General features: G+C 38.8%; 1 protein-coding gene across 4 annotated transcripts in view; it reads left to right on the forward strand.

Annotated features, from left to right (window-relative positions):
• MAST4 (microtubule associated serine/threonine kinase family member 4) overlaps positions 1–21,330 on the forward strand; it is a 576,418-nt gene that overhangs the window by 150,502 nt on the left and 404,586 nt on the right. For all 4 annotated transcript variants that reach the window (XM_017959600.3, XM_017959601.3, XM_017959602.3 and 1 more), the window contains exon 2: positions 9,683–9,836. In XM_017959600.3, coding sequence (XP_017815089.2) covers positions 9,683–9,836 — 154 coding nt within the window. The remainder of the gene's footprint in view (positions 1–9,682; positions 9,837–21,330) is intronic.

Genomic DNA, 21,330 nt, shown 5'->3' on the forward strand with positions numbered 1-21,330 from the left:
GCAGTTCATTTGACTTGTCTGGGCCCCCATCTTCCAGTAAAACCAGGAAATGCGACTACAGATGATTTTTAGGTCCTTTCCACTGCTTAATGTTTTGTGATTCTGTAATTCTCACTTAAAAATTGCTACTATAGAAACCCTAGAAACTACTTGTGTAGCCAGCCAATTAGGATTGAACTGGATCTTTTGGATTGGTTGACATCAGGTTCTAAGAATCCTGTCTTTGTGGAGTCTTCTCAGACTGGGGATGTAAGAGGAGGTTAAGGTTGACTTTCCAAGGCTTTGGGCACCTTGCCACAGCGAGCTTTTCTGTGGAACACAGTCTGGAACAGAGGAAGAAATGTGGGCTTTGTAGTTGGGCATCTTGGGCTTGATTTCTCATAGTACCTCCTAATGAGCTGAGAGCTGTGAAGGATTCATCTTTCTGAATCCATTTACTCTTTGGTAAAATGGGAATAATACTGCCTAGTAGGGAGTCTACTTTCTCTGCCAAAACTTTGGAAGCAGGCACATAACGTCAGGTTTTGTAGCATCGTGTGGGAATATTCCCCTCTGACTTTAAATGGAAGGAAGATGACTGGTGAGCAGTGTATTCTGTTTCTGCTTGTTAAGCATGGTCAGACTCTTTAGTTATGTTGCTGACGGGGACATGATGGTATCAGGGCAATTTAATGACTTCAGATAGGTAAACAACTTCAGGCATAGATCAAACACCTAAATAAAGGTCAAGGGAACATCTAGAATATTAAAGTGACAGGAAAACAGGTGATGTATATGCAAAGTCAAATTAGTATTTTCCATGTTCTCCCAGCGTCATTGTTCCTAAAGTAAACTTTGAGAAATGATTCATAATTTGAAAACTATGCACAAAGTGTGCCATGTTTTAAAAAACTATAAAATGATACTAGCTTTATTTATTTATTTTTTTACATCTTTAGACTGTTGAATTTATTGCTTAATCACAGTCAGTTGCAATTAAATGCCTACAGTGTGGTGCTCTGTCCTTGGGGCTCTGATGAAATTGTCTTGCTGTTGGTGGATGTGTGCATGCTCATTGTGTGTGTGTGTGTGTGTGTATGTGTAGAGAAAAGGCATCGACTTTCTTGAAGTTGAGTTGACAGACAGTCGTGAGATAGCAATATCAAAGTGCTAATTTACATATTTCTCTTGGAAGGGAACAAAGAAAATCAATTCTCTTAAGAAATGAAACTAGTGATACAGCTCTGTTTATGTAGTTTGATCTAATACTGTATTTGGGGATGCTTCTGAAACACTTTTTATATTTCTATTGAAGTTTGTGATTCAGAGAATTAATTATAAAACCAAAGATGGAAAACGATATTGGTATCTAGTACATCTTCCAGTTTAAACACATTCTATTGATGCATTCTTTAAAAATATGGACATTCTTTGAGAAAGTGAATTGCAGTGAACAGTTAAATAGTTTGGGTAAATTGATGTTGCTTAGCAAATTATTTGCTTACCAAATCTTTGGTGACATGAACAATTTTTGCTGAGATTCTGTCTGTGCTCTTCCTCTGTCCCCCTTCCTGTTCTCAGAAGGCTTTAGGATGACCTACAACTACACATAACTGAGCAAGGTGACGCACTCAGAAATAGGTGAAGAGAGACAAAAAGGAAAGCGAGTGTAAGGCAAGGGTTCTCAACAATGGCATTGCTGATGCTTTGAGCTGGATAATTCTTTGTTGTGGGAAGCTGCCCTGTGCCTTGCAGGAAATTTAGTTAACCTCCCTGGCCTGTAGCCACCCCAAGTTGTGACCACCAAAAATGGGTTCAGATACTGCCCCATGTATTCTGAAGGGTGAGGGGGTGGAGGGAAAATCACTCTGAGTTCAGAACTGCTGGTTTAGAGGATAAGGTGAAATCTGGACCAAGGTTAGCACAGCACATGGACCTGTGAAGTCTCAATTGGACATAGGACACGCTATGCTTGTTGGCAGTGGGGTGTGGGCTTTGCCAGGGGATTTCTAGGGACTGAAGTAGAGAAACATAGAAGGTATGTGGGTCACGGGGTTCCCAGGATAAAAACAGTCTTAATGCAAAGAACCAAAAGGATTTTCTCCAGATGTTCCTCTCCCCAACTCCAATGAAGCTCCCAGTGGGTAGGGATTTTTGTCTGTTTCATTCTTTGCCCTTTTGCCAACTGCTGTACTCAGAGCAATACCTGACATACAGCCACTTAATAAATGTCTATAAAAAGAGATGAGTCTTCACAAGGAAAGATACTATGAAATATAGGCCCTTCTTTACTTGTTTATAAGAAAAGAACAGCAAGATTTATAGGACCCCTCCCTCCCTCCCTCCTTTCCTTCTCTTCCTGTTCTTCCTTTTCTTCTTCTTAGATGACATCTCATTGTGTCGCCAGGCTGGAGTGCAGTGGTGCGACCTCAGCTCACTGCGACCTCTGCCTCTTGGGTTCAAGCAGTTCTCCTGCCTCAGCCTCCCAAGTAGCTGTGACTACAGGCATGTGCCACCACACCCAGCTAATTTTTGTTGTTTTTAGTAGAGATGGGGATTTCACCATGTTGGCCAAGATGGTCTCGATCTCTTGACCTCATGATCCACCTGCCTCAGCCTCCCAAAGTTCTGGGATTACAGGTGTAAGCCACCATGCCTGGCTGGGACCATTTCTTATAGTATCATTAAATGGAAGAATGCATTCTGGGTGGTATAATCCAATATGAATGTCAGCAAAATCAATTAATAGGTCCCAGGATGGTGTGGTCTAGGACTGTAGAGGTCTTGTTGGTCTAACTCAATCTATAGTTTTTAAGATGCTAGGGAAGGGGCCTTGCATATTCTTCAGGCACTGCAGAGAATAATATATGTTTTTCTATTCTTTGAGTAGTATAAAACAGAGATAAGAGTGCCTGAGAGGTGTCACTCAGGAGGGCCCGTTAAGTAGAGCTGCAGGTTGTAGCAGACATCAGGCCAAGGGAAGGGGAGGGAGACTTGAGCTGAGCCTAGGGTGATAGTGACATTTATCAGTATCACTTGTTACTGAGTGTATCTGTGTGCCAGCTCTTGTCATGCCTCATCTCTCTGCATCCTCACTGCATCTCTGAGGTCTGGTCTCAGAGAGAGGTAGCTTGTCCAGGATATGGCATTGGGATTCTGTTCCTGGCAGTTCCCACTGGGGCTAGGTCCCTCACCACTGTACTGCTCTGCTTCATGCCAAAAACATAGCTGCAGATGCCCATAGCACAGGCGATCATGCCCTAGAATTCTGTGCTCTGGAATACAGGTATGAGCTTTACAGCCTGAAATAATGCAAATGCAGTTTAAATCAAATTCTCACGTGAGCCATAAAAACAAAACACAAACCAAAACCTTGGTACAATTGTAAAGAGTTTAATTTCCTTGTGAACCATTGATGATGATGTACACTCACAGAGATGTTTGCCTAGACAACCAAGTGACTTAGTACAGGACAATGATATTAATAACCATGGCTGACATTCATGGTGCACTTCCTTTGTGCCAAGGACTGTCTTAGGTGCTTTACATATATGTACTGTCTTCATCCTTACTGCCACCCCAGGAGATAGATATTTATTGTTACTAACATCTTGTGGTTGAGGAAACAGGTGCAGAAATAGTTAAATGTCTTCATTAGGATAGTAAGTGTTGGCTCTCATCTGGGCTCCTAACCACTGTGGAATTAGTATGAAACCAATAATGAGTGTTTTAACTGTAGAAGCCTGTTCTATCAAATTTTAAAATATTGATTATAGGCTTTGGTTTGAAAGTAAATAAGATCCAATTTTGAAATAAAGTCATTTCAGGTTGCCAATTCGATTCTTTATTGGGTGGCAGGGATGAGAGAGAGCAGTTAATTAGGATTACAAGCATAGTCTCTGCAGTTTTATAATCATCTATTTTCATATCTTTGGTTTCTTAAGGTATTTAATATCAAGAAACAGAATAACTGAACAATGTCTTCATAATCTATGTTACTAATCAGTCTCATTCTCTTTGTCTAAGCATAAAAAGGACTTTACCGGTGAGCCTCTCATTATGTATGCAGATGACATTGGTGATCCCTTTGAACGAATGAACTTTGGCCTTAGGGCACATGCATTCTGGATGAGTCTTTAAAATGCATGTGCTACATCTTGGGGATGAATGCAGGATTACAGAAAAGAGGAGTGGAGTAGGAAAAGGTTGGAATGATTTGGACAAATATATATGCTAGCAGGGATACAGTTAAAGAATTGAGTAGTTATTTAGGAATTACCTTTGGAGTTAGCCCTGTTCAAAAATTAGCACATTAATTTGGTATATGGAACAGATTCTTTCAAATGATGTGGTTTGCCATAACCTAAGAGTCTTTTCCATACATGAAGTGTTCAGTTTGTCAAAACACTAGAGACTCACTTTAGTTTCCAGTATGTCACCTTGAATAACATTTAATATAATTTTATTCTATTTTTTCAATAATTAAAGCCCTTTATATTAAAAATATTTCTATTTTTTTCCTGTTATATTTTAAAGTAAGAATCAGAGATTTGCAATTCATTTGCTTTTTCCACAAATATTCACAGGTGCTTTTTATGTAGTTTGCAGTGTTCTAGGGATCCAGCAGTGGACAAAACAACATAGTGCATAATTTCGTGTAACTTTAATTTTAGCAGGGGGAGAACAGCGAGAAACAAGTACCAAAGATCTCGTATGTCATGTGGTGATAGATGCTCTGAAGAAAAATAAGAACAAGGAATAAAGGTTGAGCGTGCTGTTTTACATAGGCATTTACAGAGGGCATCCCAGGAAGAGTGACATTTGAATAGAGACCCAGAGGACAGAGGGGGCACAATAGCTAATATCTGGAATGTGTCGCAGGTAGAGGAGATGATAAATGTAAGGTCCTGGGTGGGAAGATGCTTGGGGTATCCAAGGTCTGGCAAGAGACCAAGGTGGATCAAGTAGAGTGGCAGGAGGTGGGACTAGAGAGGAGGACTCCAGCAGTGGAATTGGAGCATCTGGCTTCATGTTTTAGAAGGGTCACTGCTGTGGTGCTGAGAGCATGGAAGCACAGAGACCTCTTGAGATGCTATTGCAAGAGAGAAGGGGGTGGCAGGGACAAGGGTGGTAGGCATAGAAATGGTGAAGTATCATGGATGTATTTTGGAAGTTGAGCCTGGAGGATTTACTGGTTGGATATGGAGTGTGAAAGAGGAGTTAAGAACAACTGAAAGGTTTTGTGACATGAGTAGCTAGAGAAAACAGAATTGCCATTTACTGAAATTGGAAAAAGTTTTCTCTTTCTGCTTATATGACCACTATTAATATTTAAAAACTATGAATTACAGAACCCATGTGCTTGGGAGTAGACGTGTCTGAAAATGAGGTCGGAGAAAATTGTCATTTAAGAGGCTGAAAGTTCTGTGTTTGTGGACAGTTCTAAAATGCCTTTTATAGACGGATGGTATTACTAGGGCATACAGCCGTAGATAAAGAAATCTGTGGTCCATACTTGCAGATGGTGGTGATGGTGATGGCGGAGACACTAAGCAAAATTAGATCGAGGCTTGTAAATGATGTGCCTTCATTTTTACTTTTTAAAATTTATTCTTTTAATTGAAAAATAAAAATTATACATATGTATATGCATTGTAATGTCTTAAAATATGTATGTATTATGGAATGGCCAAATCAAGCTAATGAACATATGTATTACCTCACATGCTTAGCATTTTTGGGGAGTGAGAACACTTAAACCTACTCTGTGAGTTTCAAGAATACAATACATTGCTATTAAATATTAACTGTGTGCTTTTTGTTCATCTTCATTGATATGGCCAAGCCACAGTGTCATCGTGGAGGATCCGTTTTTTCCTCAGCCTGATAATTTGTAAAACAGCATATAATGGGTGAGGGCAGTAAATATAGAAAATATAGGTATGGAATTCTGGTAATTAGCATTTCTATAGAACTGACAGTTTTGGAAACTTTCTTTGAATTCTGCATCACACTTACCTTGGTTATACACCTTTTGTCCCTTAAGATGCTAAATGTTTCCTGTGATAAACTGCTAGCAAGAGCGGGTATACATCCCTCACTTGAAGGTGGTATGCTGTGCCCCTGTCCGACTTCTGCATTCAGTAATATTAAAGGAACCTCTTCCAGCTTTTCTTTGGCACTTGTTGGAGGTTGTAAGAACTAACGTAGGAAATTTTAAGCAAATCCAGTCACTACAAATCAGTATTTATTATTGGTGCATGAGGTAAGGATATGTTGCTGTTTCAATCCAGGATACTTTGTGGCCAGCAGCATGTAGGTGACCACGGAGTAGGACCTGGCCCTCTAGGAGTACACAGCCTGCTTAGGGAGAGGAACCACAAGTATTTGAAGCAAGGGTATCATGCCCAGGCTTAGATGCCCTTGAACATCAGCGAAAGTTTCAAGACAACCTATGTCTTTTAGTTCAACTCCTTGTAGTGTGAAGACTTTGGGAGTCTGGTTGGAAAACATTAAAATGGAATCATTTAAAGGACAAAGTCCAAACTGGCATGTTTGATGTCTACCGTAAGCTCTAGGGTGTGATGAAGTGTAAAAGGGATAATGAGTATTTGATTCAGTACAAAAAATGAAAAATAAATTGCAGGGCTGCAGTGGACCATTTTTCAGAAACTTTGATTAATTGTAGAAAGAATAGTAAAGCCACTGACAACAGAGCAAATTTGGAAAAATGATCTATTTAGAGAGAGCCCTGTTGGGAGTGTGATTGGATGTGAAGAGGAAATGGGATCTTGGAGCATTGCACTGTGCTTATAGGTTTTCTGCTCATACTGTGCCTGAAACATTTGCAGCCCTCACAGTTCACGGCCTCAATTTTCCCAGATTTAAAATAATACTCCCTTCTTGGGGTTGTGATTTTGATTAAAAACCTTGGCTTGTGGACTAATAGCTCATGTCTATATATGTGTGATATGTGATGAATTAGGTTTTTTTTTCTGTTTTCTCCTTGATTTCCTTCTCTTTCTTCCACATTTGTTCACGTCTTTTATGGCTTTGTTGGAAATATGTACGAAAATTACCTAATTCCTATGTAGGAATTATCTTCTTTCCTCTGCTTGCTTTTCTACCCTCTGTGAATTTGTGATACAACAGTCTTCCCCAGAGTAATTAACTGTGATTCTACAAGCTGCAAAAATTTAACTTCAGATGAAAAATAAGTAGCAGATGCTGATGAACCTTAAGTGAGAAACATTTGTATTTTATGCAGCTGTCACTCATAATTAAGAGAAAATAAGTAAGTAGAATGGACCCTAACTTGCTTGATTGCTTCAAAGGGTGGGCATCCATTCTTAGTGCATTTACTGGGACTATTAAATAGTAGCCATTATGGGACATTTTGTTCAACGTCTATGGCACATTGCCACCTTGTGGCTGCAAATTTGTCTTGTAATGTAAAAGTAAATTTTTTAATGTTAAGTCTACCTGATATAATCTTAATGTTACATTTTTCCTAGTATTTATACTTCACTTTGCTCACAAAAGCTTTGAGACACCTTATAAGACTACCTGGAGTATAGGATAGGAGAACTTAAGAGAATATTCTTGTTCTTAGAAGAGGCACGTTGAAGTATTTGTGGGCAGGGGGCAGTGAAGAATCGTACTGCCTGCAACCAGCAGTCCCCATGCATGTGTGAAGAGAGGGAGAGAGAGCAAAAGCAGTGTGGCAAGAGGTTAACAACTCGCCATTGAGAATATGGGTGTTTACTGTTCCTGTAACTTTTCTGTAGTTGCAAATGCTTTTCTGAAAAGTTTGAAATTTAAAAATTGGCAGAAAAAATAATTGGGGTATTTAGCACAAAATTGAGCCAAAAAGGAGGCAAAAATAACCTCTACGTTCTTTAATGATCTGACTCTAGATGAACTCAGTGATTTGGTTCTGCATTTTCTAGAGGCTATATGGAAACTTCTCCTTGGAGGCCCTCCTAAATAGGACACTGATGTAATGAACAGCAGCCCTTGGCAAATACCTTGTGATAAGTTCAGCTCTGCATTTGAAAGGGTGTGGGTTTTTTTTTTTTTTTTTTTTTTTTTTTCCTTTTTCCCAAGTGCACTCTGGAGTCCCTTTTTCCTACTGATCTGGCTTTGATCTTGGAGTGGATGGGCTGCCAGTTCTTTAAGGGCCTCTCACTAAAATACTGACCGGCAATGAGTGTGAGATGGTACTTACAGAGAAGTGCTTGAAATCCAGATGTTAGGTCTTACTAATTAATACAGTTATGCTTAGGGGACTCTCTCAGTAGCTGAGCAGATGCGCTCTGTTCTATCTCAACTAACTTGGAAAGGGTTGCTCATAAACAGGATCAAATTTCCTTTTGTGCAATAGTTTTTATTTTATTTCTATTTAATTATTTCTTATTATTTGTTTTTTGAGGCAGGGTCTTGCTCAGTTGCTCAGGCTGGAGTGCAGTGCTTCAATCATGGCTCACTGTATGTAGCCTTGACCTCCTGGGCTCAAGAGAGTCTCCTGCCTCAGCTTCCCAAAATGCTAGGACTATTGATATGAGCCACTGTGCTCAGCCTGTGCAATGACTTTGAATATGATGCAGTGCATAGACAGACAAAATGGATGACCTAGTCTCCAGATTTCTATTTCTTATAAATAACATCCATGATAATCTTAACCTGAAAAAATTCAACAGCTATAACCAGGTGATCAGCTCTTTTCCCCACGAAAACAAAACAAATCTCAGTGAAATGGCTCTTAAAATGCCCAGCTTTGAATGTTACTTGGCTTTTCTGTTTTCAAATTTCTGCAAAGTTAACCTTTTTATGTACTTTTTTGAGGGATCTTTAATAACTAACTGGAGTTACGTAGGTGTACATGAAAATTTTTGTCCTTTGCAACTATCTTAGACACATATTCATATGTACTTACTTGAAGGTGAACATTTTAGATAGTATGGCTCTATTAAGTATGAGAGGCTTTCTTATAAAAACAGGCAGATCTTGAAATAAGTGTTGTGACACAAGGGATTTTTTTGTAGAATGCTGTCTCTTGAAGTGACTTTGGTTTCTCTGATTCTTGTGACAGGTTTTCTTTTAAAAAGCTATAAAGTGATGTAGGGATGTATTGATTTCCATTAAGGGCTAGGGTGCTTAGAAATTTCTCTCCTGCACAACATATATTTGTGAGCAATATGTGAATTTTCTTTTGTAACCAACTAAAGAGAGTGATCTATTGCTTCTCTATAGAGCAACCATCTTCAGTTTTGGGGGAGACCATGTACAGAAAGACATGTTTTATATAGTGACCTAGGATACACACACACACACACATAACTGAATAAAAGATTTCATGAAACAATACTTTCCCTTTGTTCATTGGACGCTGATAATTTCTATTCTATTGCATTAAAAAACAACAGTCACAATCTACCAAACTTGATTTCATGACCCACTAATGTGCTGTGACCCACAGTTTGAAAATCACTGCTGCTGAGATTTTGCAGCAAGCCAGTCTCTCTTTCGGATGGAAATGTGACAATGAAATTCTGAATTCTCTAAGGTAGCAAAATTGAACACGGGATTGGGAGAATGGGGTTTGAGAAGGAAAAGAAAGGAAGAAAAAGTGTGAATGACTGGTCTTTCATTCTAGGCTGTGTTGATGCCCTAGCCAGTGATGCCATTCTTCCTCTTTCTGCAGCTTGACCACATATTATCCCCTCCACCCATGCCATTTCGGAAATGCAGCAACCCAGATGTGGCTTCTGGCCCTGGAAAATCACTGAAGTATAAAAGACAGCTGAGTGAGGATGGAAGACAGCTAAGGCGAGGGAGCCTGGGAGGAGCCCTGACTGGTGAGTCGTGGTGGCTTGGATGAGAGAAGGAATTGCGTTTCTTTACAGGGTCCTGCGTGGCCCCAGAGTTCCACATGTAATCAGCCTGCTTAAGAATGGGCCTGCCTCTGCAGACCATTTCATAAAAATGTTATCCAATCCAAAAAGCAGTTAAATTGAAAATTTTGTTAATAAACTTTGCTGAAATATAATTTACATGCAATGACAATATCCCCAATTTTTAAAAAATTATTATTATTATTTTTGAGACAGAATCTCGCTCCATTGCTAGGCTGGAGTGCGGTGGTATGGCGTGATCTCGGCTCACTGCAACCTCCGCCTCCCAGGTTCAAGCGATTCTCCTGCCTCAGCCTCCTGAGTAGCTGGGACTACAGGACATGCCACCACACCCAGCTAATTTTTGTATTTTTAGTAGAGACGAAGTTTCACCATGTTGGCCAAGATGGTCTTGATCTCTTGACCTGGTGATCTGCCTGCCTCAGCCTCCCAAAGTGCGGGGATTACAGGTGTGAGCCACCGCGCCGGGCCAGTATCCCCAATTTTAAGTTTCCATTTGGATGGATTTTTGCAAATATATGCCTCAGTTTACTGCCGTGATCAGGATATAAAATGTTTCCCATGCTCTTCCTCGTCAAACTAACCCTCTACTGCCACCCTCAATGCCCAATCCTTGGCCCTAGGCAGCCATCGATCTTCTCTGTCATTATAAATTAGATGTACTTTCTCAAGGGGTTTATATTAAAGGAAGCAGAGTGTCTACTCCTTTGTGTCTGACTTCTTTTGCTCAGTGTGATGTTTCTAAGATTCACCTAAACTGCTGCATGTATTAGTAGCATATGTTTAACTTTGTCAGAATAGGTTCTAGTGTTCTATACTACTGTAGGATAACTGTAGTTAACAATTATACATAATTTCAAATAGCTAAAGGGAGGATATTGAATGTTCCCAACACAAAGAAATGATAAATGTTTGAGATGATGGATACGCTAATTACCCTGATCTGATCGCTATACATTATATGATTGAAACATCACTAGTACCTCATGAATATGCATAAATTATTCTTTGTTAATAAAAATAAAATTAGAAAAGAAATTGCCGAATGGTTTTCTAAAATTGTACCATTTTACATTCCTGATATGGATGAACGATTCAATTGCTGTGCATTCTTGCTAACCTGTGGTATTGCCAGTTTTAAAAATTTTAGCCATTTTCAGTGTTATATGGATGTATCACATTGTGGTTTTTATTTATGTTTCCTTCGTGACTGGATAATGTAGAACACCTTTTCATGTGCTTATTGGACAATTATTTGTATTTTGTGAAGTATTGGTTCAATTCTTTCACCCCTTTTTAAATTTCATTGTTAAAATTGAGAAATTTTCAAATCCAGAAAACTCACAAATTATTTTTTACTGCAAAATAGCCAAATTAAATTAAAATTGAGCTTTTAAAAAGTAACTCACCACTTAAAAATTGTACGTTGTTAACTATATCACTGAAAGGTAGATTTCTGTTATTTCATCAGAGTGCTTTTTCCTCTAGATAGAAATATTTTCAGGGAACTTTGTTTCTTAAAATCCCCAGAGTTTTCTTTCCATGTGATGGTCTTGTCTGCCAGTTTAAAAATGGCCTGGAAAATAAGTTGAATTACTCATTTTTTTTCTTGGAGAACTATGGACTTTGGCTTTTTGAAGATGAAATTTCTGAGAACAGAAGTGCTACTGCCACATGATTAGTGGAGTCTGGGACATCTGACGCAGTGTGCCACTCTGCTGGAACAAAGGGCCAAACTACCTCAGGGCAAGGGGGAGAAATTCATCAAAAAAATTGCTGCAGTTTAAGGCAAATCTTTTCCCTTGAGTTTACTGATGCTCTTCTAATGCTTGTTAGGATATTTTTCTTTGCTTTCATTTGGTAAATGCAGACTATTTGCTTTTTAAAGTAGGAGATCCCAAAGATTATTGTAACTCTTATAGGTAAGAAAATTAAATCTTAAAGGTTAAAAGACTCATCCTCTTATTTATTAATTGCACTTAGGAAATTGACCTACCTTGATTCAACTATTTTTGACAGAAAGGAGGGGCAGTAATTGTTCTATCCACTTTTGCTAAAGCAGTTTACATAAAGCTTTAAAATAATGCATGGGTGTGGCTGTTGATGCAGATATATGATCTCAAACATGAAATTTGGCCTTTAGCTTTGAAAATAAATAGATGGACTTGATTCTTTTGTCATAATTTTAACAGCTCTAGCAAGTCTATCCTTAGACAATTAGTTTGCTACACAATTATTTTTGGTAACTAAATCTTTGGTCAGATAATTTTTAAAAATATTTAATAGTACTTAGAAGAGCTTAAAAAAATCCACTGAATGTCAACCTGTTTTTGAAGACAGTTCCTTGAAAATTATATTAGAATATTAAAAAACAATTTTTAATTGTTCCTCTGTATAGTTTAGCTGAAGATTTAATGAAATAATACATACAAAGCAGCTAGCCCAGGCAGCTGTTAGTATTATGTGCATAACTAATTGAATTTGGGGGGATTTGGAGTTGACGGGTGGCATGGACTCATGGAAATGAGTTTGGTACGCTTATCGACTGGCTTGCTACTTTGTGTTAGGCACTGTGTTTGTGTCGAGCTAGTGTCAGGTGTTGGAGCACAGAGAAGACAGCATCTTCCCTGATCTTTAAAAAATGTGTTTTCCACTAGTTTTAAGTAACTAAATAATCACGTGTGTTCTCATCTTGGGACATACCCTGTTGCTAAACTTAAAATAAGCCATACTGGTTTTTCCATCACAGGCCCATGCCTGATCTAATCTGTTACTTAATGACTGACCACCTTCTCATGGTTTTAGTTTGTTTTAATCCAAGGATCTTTTCTTTGGCAGTATTCTACTTTCCGTAAAACAAAGATTTTTAGTTTATAGTTGGACAGTTTTGCCAACCAATTATCCTTGATAAGGTTCACTAAACTTTTAGCTTTTTGAAAGGAAGATCTGTGATCAATTTATATATTTATCCCTAATAATGATAGCGAATATTAAAAGCTTACTGTGTAGCAGGCATTATGTTTAGGGAATTATATTTACTGACTTATTTAATCCTTACAGCATCTCTGTGTGTCTATGAGGGAGACACTGTTAGCCCATTTTACACACGAGAATGCTGAGTCACAGGCAGGTTGAGTAACTTCCTTGAGGTCACAGTTCTCACAACAGCAAAGCCAGGATTTGAACCCAGGCATCGTGGCTCCAGAGTTCATGCTCACAACTGCTACACTGTTCCTAGCATATTCAGTACCTAGGTTTTAAATAAATTCGTAATTCCAGCAGTATTAATTGGAGTGAATCTTAGATGGGAAAATTATTCACTCAGTTGGAATTTGTGGCTAACTCAATCTGTAGGGCTCCCAGTCATTTAATTGTAAAAATAAAGTAAAACTAGGCAATTAGTACATATTTAACACCTTAAAATTCACACATTGGTTAACCCAGAAATTCAACTTCTCAGAATTCATCACAAGGAAATAGTCATATGTCAAGAGAATTAACCTTAGTTATATTTAAAGCAGCACCATTTATAATAATTAAAATTTCATATTATCTAAACAGCTGGCAAATGAATACTGATTAAACATTATGGTATGCATATAAAATGGGAAACAACTGTAAACATTAAAAGTCATATTATAAAGAATATGTTTTAATATTGAAAGAGACTCACAATATATTAATGTGAAATCCCATTGTTAAATGGTCTCATAGTGTCTCATACTTCCTAAGACTTACTATATTTGTAATTAAATAATTATATACAGATGGTCCCCCACTTACTATGGTTTGGCTTTTGACTTTTCAACTTTATGCTGAGTTTAGTGGGGTATGAAATACATTATTGACTTAGGATGATTTTACTTCTGATGGGTTTATCAGGATGTAACCCCACTGTAAGATGAGGAGCATCTGTCTTTAATGAGGAGGAGGAAAACAATTACTTTCTGCTAAGGAATTTTCTCAAACTGGAGTGATGGTTGAATAGGCTGTCTTTAAAAATGGGCAAGTGAAGGATGCTATGGCCTTTTTTATACCCTGCAGCTTAATCCATGGGATAGTTTTTGAGCCCTAGTTTTTCTGTGGCATTTGGTGGTGTATCGGTCAACAACAGTAATGTTGTATAACTGCAAATATCTCAATGGTAGACAGCAATAAGTATTTTTTTCTTGTTCAGATGGCTATAGGTCAGTTGGGGGTTGGCTGTTGGTCACTCTGGGCCCTGCTGGGCTTGGTTCCAGGATGCAGTTTGGGGCCAGATTTGCTCTATGTGTCTATCTTCTTCTTTAGACCAGCAGGTACCAAAGGCATCATCTCCTTATGAAAGACAGGAGCAGGAGAGGGCAAGTTCTCCTGTACAGGCACATTTCAAGGTTCTGCTGGTGTTATGTCTGCTAATTTCATATTGGCTAAAGCAAACGGTATGGTGAAGCCCAGAGTCAAGGGGTAGAAGCACACTTCCCTTTGATACCTTGGCCAGGATGCAGGTACAGTCATGTGCCATATAAAGTCATTCTGGTCAGTGATGGGCTATATATATGACAGTGGTCCCATAAGATTATAACAGAATTGAAAAACTCCCATTATATGGTAATGTCTAGATGATCCTGATTCATCTAGCCTAGGCCTAGGCTAAGGTGTTTGTATCTTAGGTTTTAAACAAAAGAGTTTAAAAAGGAAAAGAAAAAATAGAAAAAAAAGCTTATAGAATAAGGATATAAAGAAGAAAATGTTTTTGTACAGCTCTACAATGTGTTTGTATTTTAAGCTAAGTGTTATTACAAAAGTCAAAGTTTAAAATTAAGAAGTTTACAAAGTAAAAGTTACAGTAGGGTAAGGTTCATTTATTATTAAAGAAAAATATTTTTTTAAAATCAGCGTAGCTTAAGTATACAGTGTTTCTAAAGCCTACAGTGATGTCCTAGGCCTTCATATTCACTCACCACTCACTGACTCACCCATAGCAACTTCTATTCCTGCAAGCTATTCATGGCAAGTACCCTATACAGGCATACCACTTTTTATCTTTGATTCTGTGTTTTTAAGGTAGCTTTCCATGTTTAGATATGCACATACTGATCACTGTGTTGCAGTTGCATACAGTATTAGGTGCAGTTGCATGCTCTACACGTTTGTAGCCTAGGAGTAATAGGCTATATACCCTGTAGTTTGGTTGCATAGTAGGTTACACCATCTGAGTTTGTGAAAGTACACCCTATGATGTTTGCACAATGACGGAACTGCCTAAGGAAGCATTTCTCAGAATGTGTCCTTTTTGCTCAGCAATGCATGACTGTATGTACAGTTGTCCCTCAGTATCCACAGATTCCAGGTTCCAGGATACCGAAGTTCATAGTTGCTCAAGTCACTTATATAAAATGGTGTAGTATTTGCATGTAACCTATGCATATCCTTCTGTAAGCTTTAAATCATCTCTAGATGATTTATTTCACCTAATACAATGTAAATACTAATATTCTGTAAATAGTTGCCGTACCGTATTTTAACATTTGTAGTATTTTGATCATATCACTATTTATATTTTTCCAGATATTTTTGATCCACAGTTAGTTGAATCTGGATGTGAGAGCTGACTTTAATGTTACTCCAGAGGAGTGAAGAATTGGAACTGATAATTCAGTCTATCCTAGTTAGCTTCTTTTAAAAAAATCTTTTACAGTAAAATATCTTATTTAACTATTTTTAAGTTTCAACATAATATGTATTCAATGTAGACAATTTAGAAAATACAAAACACTATAATGAAAAAGCCCAAAACCCCATAATTTCACTATGCATAGACACTCATGATTGAAATGTTCACATTTTCCTCCCTAACTAAACTTTTGAATCACTAAGGGCATTAGATTAAAGACGAGAAAATAACCAGTGCGTTTTTTGCAGGACTGGCATTTAAACAATAGACCCGGAGCTTACTATGCACATTACTGCCTGGATTTTTATTTTGGAGGCTGATGTGTTTCCTGTCTTGAAGGTCCACAGTTTGCTAAATAGGCACCTAGAAGCCTCATGTAAACATTGACTAAGCTTTGGAGCCCCCTGAGGAGGAAGTGGAACATTATTATACAGACCCTTAAGTCTGGGCATGGATATTGTTGGTAATATGCCTGACAGCTCACAGTGAGGAAGCTGCAGAATGAAGGACAGAAGCTCGGGATCTTGAATCCTGGCTTCTTGATATGCAAATGCATGCCCCAAATCTTTGTCCTGCATTCTACAGCTGTGATGTATGTTGCAGCCTTAATAGCCAGAAAATGAGTGCTGCTTCTCCCCATGAAGAGAGGTTTTTTTTTTCCCCCCAAATGTTTGGGTTGGTTGGAATGTAAAAGAAAGACAAAAATCTATATATGTGTATAACATGCACATAATAATAAGAAATCAGCTTTGCAGACAATATAAACTAGAATTTTAAAGCTGTTAGAATCATGACGTTCTATCTTGGGAAGAAAGTTAAGAGAGTTTTCTTTTTTGGACTATGGAAATCAATTTGGAATAACGTCTGAAAATTTTTAAAAAGGCATTTTTTAGTGTTACTTTTTTACTTAAAGAGAGAAAGGAACAACACAATCCCAGAAAACATTCTTTCCTTTAAAATTAACCTGGAAGCTATTGCTTTTAATTACTGTGTAGTACCCAATGGGTTTCTCATCCTAAAGGCCTCCTTAGCTTAGTGGGCAAGTCTGAAATAATTCAGATTCAAGATAATTTATATAAAGTATGGCTGTTTTATGGGTAGCTTCGGTATTTACTAAATGTCACACTTAAATACAACTTAAACTTTCCTATACACTCTAGATTTCTTCAGTTTTGTAACACCATCAAAAGAATGCCTATATAAAAATGGTGTGTGTTAAGATAATGCTACATGCTATGATGAGCAAACCAGAAAATATCAGTGGCTTAACACAATAGTAGTTTATTTCTTGCTCCATGTAGAGTTCAAAGTAAATGTTTGGGTTCATAGGCAACACTCCTCCCATAGTGACTCAGGGACCCACATTCCATCTTCTGGTTTTGCTCTTCTTAATAGCCTTGAGGTACACCGTTTCCAGTTGGTAGAAGTGGAAAGAGAGAGGAGAAACCCTTCTGACTTCTTAAAAGTCCCAGCCTGGAAGAGTCATGCTAATTTCCGTTCCTATTCTTTTAGAAAGATCTAATTACCTGGTCACAGATGAATGTAAAGTGCACGTGTGTGTGTGTGTGTGTGTGTGTGTGTGTGTGTGTGTGTTGGGGGGGGTGCTAGGGAAATATGGCCTCTGCTGGCCTTGCGTCAGCATTCAGCTAGATAAGAGATAGGGGGAGCAGGGCACTTACTAAGTCAGGAAAGACTAGGAGAGAAACAGATTTTAACAAAGACACAGGATGTCATGAATTCTGTTTTGAGTATGTTTGAAATGCCCGATGAGACATACTAAATAGGCATGTCAAGTAGGACTATGGAATCACAGAAGGAGAGAAGCATCTTCAGAGGAGGAAATGATAAAATTATAGAACTGGAGGACTGATTTGTGCTTGCCAGGGATTAAGGAGGGGATGAGGTAGGAGGGAAGTAGGTGTGGCTATAAAAGGGCAACACAAGGGATCCTTGTGATGATGGAAATGTTCTTTGACAGTGTCAATATCCGTTCTTGGGTTGTGATACTGTACTAAGGTTTTTCAAGATGTTACCATTGGGGAAACTGGGTAAAGAGAAGTACTTGGGATCTTTCTGTATTATTTCTTGTAACTGCATGTATATCTATAATTGTATCAAAATGAGATAATTTAAAAAGTTGTATCAGTAATCTTAATACATTTGCTTAAAAGAAAAGCAGAGAGTTACTGGATTTAGTGGCTTCATTTTTCTCAGTGCATTATGAGAGACCATGGGGGGAAGGGTTGCAGTTGGGAGGGTTATATGGGAATTGAGAAGAGAAGGAGGTATAACATAGTCTTGAAGAATAAGAAGGGAAGCTATAAATGTAGTAAGATTTCTTGAAAGCATTGACAGCCCATTAAAAGTCTGAGATCATGAATTGAAAGTGAAGCCGGTCTACGTGTTTGTGCAAAAGGTTAAAGCACCAGGGAAATTCATGTACTGGGTACACTGGTTCCAGAAAACAGAGAGAGGCCTGGTCAAGGGTCATTCATAAGAGTGGTGAGGAGGGTGGACCTGAGCTATACAGGAATGAGAGGCAGTTTTAGTGCCCATGGTGCGATATTTCTGGGGCTCGAGCCAAAGCCAGTGGGAATTTGGAAAGAGGACTAGAAGCTGGGACTTGGGTGCATGGTGGGGCTGGGAAACAAGCAGTGGGTGAACTGAGTTTGACTTAACCAGCCCCTGAAGGGTGACTGAAATGTTAATATAGTCATGCATCGCTTAATGACAGGGATACATTTTGAGAATGTGATTTCCTAATGCAAACATCATAGAATATACTTACACAAACCTACCTGGTTTAGCCTACTGTAACCTATTGCTCTTGGGCTACACATCTTTACAGCATGTTACTGTACTGCATACTGTAGGTAACTGTAACACAATGGTAAGTATTTATGTATCAGACATACCTAAGGTAGAAAAGGTCCAGTAAAAATACAATATTATACTGTTACAGGACCACTCTCCTATGTGTAGTCCATTGTTGACCAAAACATTACGCAGTACATGACCATGTTTTGAAATTTGGCACCATTTGAAATTTTTAAAGGGCAAAGAATCTTTATAATTCTCATGATGTGTTCTCTTGTGATACTCCCAATTTGGGTTCTTGGCTCTCGGCCAACCAGAAAAAGCCCAGATCCACAAAGAATTGACCCTTAAGGTTTTACTGACTTAAAAACATCCTGCTGGTATTTGTTTCACTAATTCTTAATGTTTATAAAATCGCTATGCTGAAGGCACATAACTAAGGACAAGAATTCTCTTGAGTCGGTCTAGTGTTGTTTTAGAACTTAAAAAATTGTGTAGTTCATCAGTAATAGCTTTTTAAGCTGAGGAATGTCTCTATGTAATTTCTTTGAGTCACCAGGCAATGAACAGGCAATTCTGTTAGCATCTTCTTCCCAGTGACAATGCATGATTTTAAGAAGCTTTAAAACCATTTATTGTCTTTACTGCTCCTATGACAGTTTATATCCTGGATATTTTGTTTGCTATCTAGGTGTTCTAGATAGAAGGTGTGACTATTTTGATGTATTTTTGTAAGTGTTGCAATTCCTCCTTGTCACGAGTGGGAAGGTCTCATGAGACCTAGACTTAATGGGACGCGCAGCTGCCAGCGAGTTCCTTTGGCAGATGCTGCCTCCCAGTGGCTCTCTGTCAGGGAGCCTTCTGCTGGAGCTCATCTCCCATGCAGATGGTCTATCGATGAGTCATTGCCCCTCTAACGGGCTCACGTGGTGGTTCCCAGACCCAGGTCACCTGCCACTTAGAAACTGCCAAGTGGCCACCACCTTGTTCAGAGTCAGGCTGCAGCCTCTTGGGAGCCCAATTCTCTCCTTCAGGCATTTTGCACCAGGGAAGCCTTCCCAGGAGGTGACAAGACAGGCATGAGGGGAAAATTAAGGAAAGAACCTGAATGAAGACTTTAAGAATGAAAAGCATTTCTCTTATACCCAGGGGCAGATGAGAGACTGGGCTGTTTGCTTTGATGTGTACCTGAGCTCTGGATAGTGTTGGGAGCCGTGCTTTGTCAGCAAATTGGGCACTTCAGAAATCAGTTTTACAGTTCTGTACCTGATAGTTTGAAAAACTTAACACTTGGTCCTGAGTGTTAGTTAATGTTTTCCATAGGAGGCCCAGTTTCTCTTAAGATGCTTGAAGCCCCCTTTGCAGAGCAAAAGGTAACGTGGGCTTTCAATCACTGTTGACATAGAATTTCAAGATTACTCGGGCAGGAAAATACTCAGATACGGCTAAACCATTAATCAGCTGCAAAATATGTTGGCTATCTGGACCTTTGGCTGGGTGTGTTAAATGTGGCAAACCAAACCCAGTAACTGGAATTCTTCAACATACACCAGAGAGGAGGATGTCTGGTAGTCCTTTAAAGTTTTTGCTGGCATGATTTTAAAACTTGTATGTGTGTAAATTTTTTTTTTTTTTTTGAGATGGAGTCTGTCTGTCGCCCAGGCTGGAGTGCAGTGGCGCCATCTCGGCTCACTCCAAGTTCCACCTCCCAGGTTCATGCCCATTCTCCTGCCTCAGCCTCCCAAGTAGCTGGGATTACAGGCACCCACCACCACGCTCAGCTAATTATTTTATATTTTTAGTAGAGACGGAGTTTCACCATGTTAGCCAGGATGGTCTTGATATCCTGACCTCATCATCCGCCCGCCCTCGGCCTCCCAAAGTGCTGGGATTACAGGCATAAGCCACTGTGCCAGGCCTGTGTGTAAATATATTTCTATCAGGAGGCTCTGTATGCCAGTTAGGCTAATGAAGAAACTTAAACCAAAAATGTACAGAATAACAGGATCTGTGAACAGAAGGCTTCCTCCCCAACTCCCGTGCTCATTTCTTAGGTTCTAGTGTGATTCTACAAATAATGGGCTTTGGTCCTTCCCTAGGAAACAAGATTAATTTATTGAATCCATATCTTAAAAATTTAAGTTGCTTTCTTCTTAGAATTCCCTTTAGAATAAGAAACTGATTTCAGGGCTTTTTTTTTTAAGCCTGTTATCAAGGTGTTGAGCTTTTTGGGTGAGGCGTAATCATATTCCTTTTTCTTTCCACTGCTTTTTAGTTTTGTCTTTTAGTACTTTCCGGAACTCTCTTTCTTTCTGACAGGATGGACTGTGGCCCAGGCACGTCTGGGTGTGGCTTTCCTATCCTTCATGCACTGTGCTCTTTCAGGGTCTGAAAAGCACACTGATTCAAGCTCATCTTCTCAGTTCCTTATATTTGTAGACCCTCAGAGATGAAGTGGCTTTAGCTCCTCTGTGAGTCTTTAGTAGAGATGAGGAAGCCACAAACAATGACTTGATTATATTACAGTTAACAGTGTGAAAGATTTATTGAAATACTGGAAAATTAGTATGAACTAGTAAATCTCACACTTCGTGCCCTTGAGTTGCTGGGGGAGGAGGAAGTAAGGTTGGGAAAGGTAAGAAGATGGTGGGTGGTGCCATTTCACACCACACTGGAACCCATTTACAGAGTTGGACCTAGGTAACTGGCTCTTCTGGTGATGTTTCAGTTTCTATTTTATACTTTTTCCCTTTCTTCATGTTTCAATTTTTTTTTTTTAAGATTTTACCCACTTATAGGAAACGTGGGAAAAGGCTATGTGGCTTGACATACACTACTGGGTTCCAAAGTAAAAGGCCAGTGACATCTTATTGCATACAAACTGCAGTACTAATGAGGTGCTAACTGCTCATGTACTGGAATTAGTAAACTGCACTATACATGAATCCCTTGGACAACAGAGGC

Source organism: Papio anubis, chromosome 5, assembly GCF_008728515.1.
Source record: "Papio anubis isolate 15944 chromosome 5, Panubis1.0, whole genome shotgun sequence".
In the NCBI taxonomy this organism is placed as follows: Eukaryota; Metazoa; Chordata; class Mammalia; order Primates; family Cercopithecidae; genus Papio; species Papio anubis.